Source organism: Lathyrus oleraceus, chromosome 6 (assembly GCF_024323335.1).
Source record: "Lathyrus oleraceus cultivar Zhongwan6 chromosome 6, CAAS_Psat_ZW6_1.0, whole genome shotgun sequence".
Taxonomy (NCBI): domain Eukaryota; kingdom Viridiplantae; phylum Streptophyta; class Magnoliopsida; order Fabales; family Fabaceae; genus Lathyrus; species Lathyrus oleraceus.
In genome coordinates this window covers 129,424,510-129,431,900 of record NC_066584.1, presented here as the reverse complement: position 1 = coordinate 129,431,900, position 7,391 = coordinate 129,424,510, and the positions used below count along the sequence as shown (strand labels likewise).

The following is a 7,391-nucleotide window of genomic DNA, read 5'->3' as shown; positions in this document are numbered from 1 at the left end:
CACATCTATCTATCTCAAAATTGAAAGATAAATAAGTGGTAAACCATCTAATTGATAGTACATGGAAAATATGGAGTAATGTTGTGAGGACCTTTGTGGTGGCATGACACGACCTTGGCCACAAAATAGTGTCTAGATCTCAATTTTTCAACCAATCGATATTACCTTAAGGGTACATTAAACACGTCTTCAATTATCTCTACTTTAGAGCAAACATACATGCTTTAGGAGGATAAAAAGAAACAAATTTTGATTTTATTTTTAAAACATAACATCAAGTCATCAACATTTAAGAAAGAAAATTTAAACCATCACTTTTATTTATATCAAATTTAAAGCATCACTAAACTGAGCTGGAAACTTCATTTCAATTAACCAGACTCTCATCCCTGTAAATACGCTGCGTGTTGGGTGTCGGAGGAGCTGTAGGCGAAACAAGACCGCCCCTTAACATGTATGACAATGGAGATGGTGGAAGTTTTGGAGAAAGGTTAACCATTTCCAATGCCTGAAGTCTAAGCTCCACAGGGTAATCGTTAACACACCCGATTCTAGGTCCTGCTCCAGTTGACCATTTGCGCAAAAGGCTATGTCCCAGTTGGTAGGACTGTGAACCTTTCTTTGAATTGATTCTTTGCAATATAGAAGTCTTGGACACCTCAGTAGAGCGTGGACTCTGAAGACCGCCTGACAGAGTCCTTTTGTAACTACCAATCGCGATTTCGGGCAGAGGAGGGTCTTCCTTATCTTGAGATGGAGTGTTATCGGTTTCCTCAGATATCTCAGAAGTGATGGAGATTTCAGTTGTTAAGGATCTCTTGTCAAGCTTGCCTTCCTCATAATTATCAAGGTCGTCATTTGGTTTGCGAATCTAGAACAAAACAAGAAAATCAAAGCAATGAGAATCGTATGAGATTTTTCAGTTAAAATCCACAGATATAGAAGGTGAAAATCAAAGAATTTAAAAAAAGAACTATGATAACACTAGTCAAGTCATAAACATGTTTTGAAGCTAATCAATTACCTCAACTTCGTCAAGATTGACACCATTTTCCCTGAGATATGATAAGAAGGCGTCAAGCGTTTCGTCAGTTGGCCGATAGTGTCCACTATATGCTGAGATGGACTGAAAACTCAAACAACAAAGAATCAAACATTTTGCCATCGCATGTAAACTGAAATAGTATAACCCAGCATGCATAGTCACACCGTAAAAAAAATCGATCTTGCAACGTTATGAAGTTAATTATACCTTTAGAATCCCATCCTCGGCTTCGAGCCGTCCAGCAGCCAAGGTAGCTCCACCAGCCAAAAAGGAAGAATGATGGAATAATCCCTTCTTTTTCTGCAAGTTATAACAATGTATCGATAAGACTGAATCAAACGAGAAAATTGAAAACAAGAAACAATAACATAGCATGAATTAATTGTTACCTTTCCAGCATAAAGTTTCTTCTCGGTACTCATTACAAATATCCACTTAGCATCTTCAGAATCCTTTTTGGTATGAAGAAAATCTCCAGATTGGTTGTTGATAATTTTTCCATCGCAGACAATATATTCATAGTTCTCTCTCTCTTGCTAGTTTACGAAATTATGAAGAACAATTAACCAGTAAGAACAGCAGCAACAAGCCAGAACTTTTGAAATTATGCCGAATAAACAAACTACAACTAACAAAACAAAAAGGTACTAAATTCAATCAGAAGATGCATGCACATACAGGTCCAAGATACTTTATGCATTGTTTTCGAAGCTTTGATCGGGAACACCGTTCAAGGTCAAGAGTTTTCCCATTTCCCAAATCCAACCTGTAGAATAGATTTAGAAAAATTAAGTTAGAAAACAGAAAACTGTATCCTCTGAATTTGCACATTTCATTTTGACTCCATCCTATTTTCACATTGAAATCGTCTAAGATGAACAGAAAATAAGCAATAAAAAAATTGAGAAAAGTATACAAATCATATTAAAAATTAAACCTTAAGGAAAAAATTGATCGTACCAATAAAAGAAAGGCTGACCAGAATCAGTTTTGCACCATTCTTCATAATAATAATGCAAGTTGTGTCCATAGCGATGGCGTGGATCAATCTACATTTCATGTCAAGACCCGATCATTTAAAATTGAAAAACTATAAACAAATAATAATTGGTCATGCATTAAAACAAAAACAATCATACTCACGGCTTCAATCCAATGCTGAAAAGCCAATTTTTGTGCTTTGGCGTCTAAGGACAATCCTTTACCAACCTGCCCCAAAAAATTGTTGACTTTAGAATTCAACCCAAAAACCCTCGTCTTAATTCATTGGATCGAGATTTTAATTTAAAAATATCTAACTAAATTTAAACAGTTTGATCTCGATTTGACAGTTTGTTGCATAAAGTAGGAGACCAAATATTCAATGATGCAAATGAAAAATAAAAGCACCATAAATAAATGCAACAGTACACAAGTAGTATTGCACAAACAAAAAAAATATCTAATATCCTCTGCGAGCACAGGTCGTACCCAGAACCTCTGATAAAGTCTAAAGTCGGAAGATTTCTTATCATTTCATTCATACGAGTGCTCTTAATTAATACACACAAAATAATTACGGAAATATTGAATAAAATATACCAAAAAAAGCGAAATTAGAGAAAGATACCTTGGAAGCATTGAGTGTGACTCGAGACCAGCGAGACGCAGCAGTTTCAGGGAAATTAAAGAACGAAATCGTACTGCGATTTAACCTCCAAAAATCTATCGCTTGCCACCTACACAAATTTCAAAATCGAATTACTCAAATATAATAATATAATAATATCAAATAAATAAATAAATAAAATTCGCAGTAATAGTATAAACATAAAGATAGATTGCATGCAGATTGTAAGCGAGTCTCACCATAGTTCTTCGGCGACAACGGCGGAATCAGCCAACCTCCGCCGTGTACGGTAACCACGGTAGACTTTCTGAACACAAACGGCCGCGTTGGACTGAGAACACGCGCTTCCAAGCGCGTGCAACTCCTCCGACAACTGAAAAGTTTCGGATAATGGCGTATCATCGTGAAGGGAGAGACGGAATGTCGGGTCGGGGTATTCGGAGGTCCGAAAACCCGAGGGGTGAATGTCGTATGGGTTTGAATTCGGGTTAAGATCAAAGGCAGAGTGAGTCTCAACTTCCATCAGAAAGAAAAACACTACAGAGTTTGAAGAATTTTTGAAAAGTACCCAGCAATGTTTTTGCTGGTGTTGTAACGAAACTGAAATTGTTGTTTTCTTGAAGTTGTTAGAAGAAAAAAAAGTTGCAGAGTTGGAATGTGAGGAGGGAGAGATAGTAGTCAGCCAAGTGGTTTATTTATGGGGTGAAGAGAAAACCCAACTGTCCAATTCTTTTACTATTTTTATTTATTTTTATTGTTTTCTATTTTCATCTATTTATCTACGCGCTCATTTTAGGACTCTCTTCTCACTCGCTTTCTACGATATGGATTTAATGCATTCACATAATTTTCATATCAGTGGCAGTTGATTTTGATCGGACGGTTTATAAACAACAGGTTTTGTTTTAATTTTATGATTCTGAAAATATAAGTTTGAAATTGGGACAGTTGATTCTGATCGGACGGTTTAAAATGTGTGAGTCGTGAACGTGGTGAGTTGCCGACTGCAGTTAATTGCGATCCCGTCTTCTTCTTCCTCTTAATTTCGTTAGGATTCAAAGAGATAAATGTTTATTCAATTCAGTCGCTTCCGGTACTTTTATTTTACTACTTCAACTTTTTCTTTTAAACAAAATAGACTGTTTCAATAAATAAAACTTGATTTGTTTTTTATGTTTTACTAAATATAATTGTTTTAATCAACCATCAACAATTACTTAAATTTGACTATAACTCAACTTTTATTAGAAAATTACTTAAATGAAAGGGTACTGATGTAATTTAAATTTATTTACTATTAATTTTTAATTTTCCCTTTTTGTTCTTGTTATTACTACTTATTCCTCTCTTATCACAATTAATACTGCTTTTTAGTTTTGAAAAAAATGAATGTGCACGTCAATTAATAAAAAGATATATATTTTGTCAAATCACTCTTTTAATTTTTTAAAATATTGATATGATAAATATAAATATTTTAATTAATACTATCTATAATATTATTCTATATTATCTATATACTACTTTTAAATATCTTTTAATTTTTTAAAATAATTTTTCATTAATTATATTCAACTGAAAGTATTTTGTTTCTTTTATTTTTATTCTTAACATTTTTTATAAACCATATATATATATATATATATATATATATATATATATATATATATATATAGAGAGAGAGAGAGAGGGGACCAATATGCTCTACATTTTCTTTTACATTTTTAAATTTTATTCTATTTTGTAAAAAATATAAATTTAAAATAGACTATTATTAGTAGTATTTTTACTTAAAACAAAATCTATTGATTATTTGGTATTATCCCATCCGGACTTCTTGAAACACATATTATCTTACTTATTTGATCTAGTGTAATAAAAACCAAGATGTTATTATTGTTTTGGATAACCTCTTAGCAAGCTCTGATTAATATGATGGGTTAATTTGTAGGTTAGGCCTATTAGGATTTTGAAGATGTGATTAACAATTCAACCATAATGAGTCTTTTCTCATTCGACGTCGCTGCTTCTTATAACTTTCTCATCTACGATCTTTGTTTTCTCCTTCCTCTCACCCATCTCATGATCTTTGTTATTCTCGTTCATGTTCCAAGTTTTGATCACTCTTGTGTTGTCTCATGTAATACGACTCGTCCTGAAGTTTATTGACCATGTCAGCACAGTTTTTTTATCGATAAATATTTGGAGCTTCTTCACGCACCTTTGATTTGCAACCTAAAGAGCTAAGAGCATCGCCTACCCTTCCGTTGCAAGGGGATTATTGAATATATTCATCTTCCATGTCGTTTCAGCTAAGCTCTTGCGTTCCTTATTGCTGAAATAAGCTCTGAGATTTCATTTACCCTTTTCTTCCATATTAGCATCAATAAATATATAGATATCTTTGTTATTCCATTTCACCCTATTATCTTGCTTTGTATGCTTTAAATGCTTCGAGTTCTAACTTTTGTTGTTATAATCAGGATCAGTGTTTCTCGTTTTGGCCATAGTAGAGGACACGTCCATGTTTGGATTATCCATTGGGTTTAGACTTTTGCTTTGCATGTTATGATAAATATTCTTATCCCTTTCATTTCTTTGATGCTGATATCTATTGTTAGGGGTGTCAAACGGGCATGCACGCCCCGTTTAGCTTTGTCCCGCAAAAGCCTGCAAAAAATAGGACGGGCATAACTAAGGGTGCGAGCCTAAAACCTAGCCTCATTCCGCAAAAAAATGAGGAGGCGGACCTTAAATGCAAAAATTTATGTTAATGCCAGCAAACGCAAAAGCCCGGAAAAATAGGGTGGGCGGGGCGGGCATATTAGAATGTGCGACCTAAACGCTTGCCTCGCCCCGCACTAAAGTGCGGGTAAAACAGTCATGTCCAACATGTCGGCCCCATTTTGCCACCCCTAACTATTACTCTTATTCTTTTTGGTACTAATAATGGGTGTATGACCAGTGTAGTGGCCTTGCCATGAATCGTCACCTGCATATTTGCGGCGTGATCCTTCCTATCATCAGCCTCATAGGTAAGAGTTTTGTTCTGATACTTCATGTCTTTATCCATTCTATTATTTTCCCTTTTGTTGATGATATTGTTGTTGTTGGTCTCCTGATTTCTCTTATCTTGCATGTGCTGGTCTTTCGAGCTTTCCCCATTATACCACCTCGTAACTTCAGTATGCTCAAGGGATTAACCATATTCTAGATGCTTAAGGTATTACTCTTTGTAGTTTTAGAATTTTGAATATTCTTCATCTTCTTGCTTTTCTGCATACATTGGTGGTTAGGATATTGGTTCTTCTGAGTCTGAAGGATATTAATATTTCCTTCCATTTCCCTTTCTGCTTGGAGTGGATATTATGGATTTTGTTGCTTTTCCTGTTCTTGAATTGTCTGTGATCATTATTGTCTTTTCTAGCCTCCTCCTCTTGATACATAACAAAATAGGCATATTTTATAAATCTCTGATATATACATTAATATCATCATATATGGCTCTGTTTCTCGCCCACCATATGTTATTAAGAAGGTTTATCACCTTCTTAATAGTGTCTTCATTTTAATTGTTAATTGTATCCCACACCCAATCCCTTAGGTTTCCATTTGTAATATTTTGGAAATTTAAGTTTAGCTCTGATCTAAACCATACCTTTCTGGCTCACTCGTAGTGTATGAAAGCATGACTCATAAATTCTCCTTTCTTACGACACCTAGGGCAGAGCAGAGGTTAATTGATTCTTCTTCTACAAAGATCCATTCTAGTAGGGATAATTGTCGTACCCGAAACTTATCATACCTTTATTTTGCACTACATTATTTTTTATCTGCATTCACATGACCATTCTATCTGGTCATGTCACATTTCATCAATCAATAGTTCATTTGCATAAATCCATTGAACTAAAGTATTTTTTATCTTTGTTCAATTGCCTTCACTATCTTACTAAATTCTTGCCAGCATCACTTGATTAACTTGTTTGAAGAAGGCCAAAATCAAAGGTTAACTTTGATCATTGACTTTCTTTAAGTGATCATTCACATCTCACTCCATTTTATAATGACACGCATTCTTGTTTTAAGTTTATAATAAAAAATATATTATCATTTGGCATAGAGTAGTTCCCTTTTTATTACTATTGACTTTGAAAATACATTGTTTTGTTCTTTGATGTCACATTAGATCACATTTTTAAATACATTCGTCTTACAAATAATAAAAGAGATTTTTTAGTTTATTTTCATATTGCATAAAAATAGAAGTTTATAATAATGCATCCAAATAATAATAATAGTAGAAAGCACTCAAAACAATTTCATTCACTTTACATTTTTATAATACAGTCTGTTTAAGTATACAACAACAAAAAATAGAAGAAAAAAATGGAAATAGAATGAACTTTTGCAGTCACTCTTCATGACCTCATGTTGCATGTAGTAAACAAATTCCCTGTTGTATTTGTACACTCTTCCTCATGTGCTCTTCGCCCACCACACCATTCAACTTGTACCTATCACATCCACATGGCCATCATTATCTTCATAACATGTGCTACCTGTAGCGGTAAATTCATGACCATCAAGCTATGGATAAACTTGACGTCAATAAAACCAGAGTCGCCACCACGCTTTTATTGTTTCCAAAAGAAAAGGTAAAAGTACGAACAAAACCCAAAGATAAGAAGTTTTCAAATCAAAATTAATAAAATGTCAGAGATTACAGGTAAGGGG

General features: G+C 34.0%; 1 protein-coding gene across 1 annotated transcript; it reads right to left on the bottom strand.

Annotated features, from left to right (window-relative positions):
* Positions 1-233: 233 nt before the first annotated feature.
* LOC127092727 (IQ domain-containing protein IQM3) lies at positions 234-3,398 on the bottom strand. Its single transcript, XM_051031611.1, has 9 exons — positions 2,894-3,398; positions 2,655-2,763; positions 2,189-2,254; positions 2,006-2,094; positions 1,724-1,811; positions 1,435-1,581; positions 1,253-1,345; positions 1,025-1,126; positions 234-871 (listed from the first exon to the last, which is right to left on the bottom strand). Exons 1-9 carry the CDS (start codon positions 3,175-3,177, stop codon positions 368-370), a joined length of 1,482 nt encoding a protein of 493 aa, XP_050887568.1. The 5' UTR covers positions 3,178-3,398; the 3' UTR covers positions 234-367.
* Positions 3,399-7,391: the final 3,993 nt, after the last annotated feature.

Coding starts and splice junctions, on each gene's coding strand:
- LOC127092727 (XM_051031611.1), bottom strand. CDS start 3,177: ATGGAAGTTGAGACTCACTCTGCCTTTGATCTTAACCCGAATTCAAAC. Junction 2,255..2,654: donor TCACACTCAATGCTTCCAAG/GTATCTTTCTCT, acceptor TTTTTGGGGCAG/GTTGGTAAAGGATTGTCCTT. Junction 2,095..2,188: donor TTCAGCATTGGATTGAAGCC/GTGAGTATGATT, acceptor CATGAAATGTAG/ATTGATCCACGCCATCGCTA.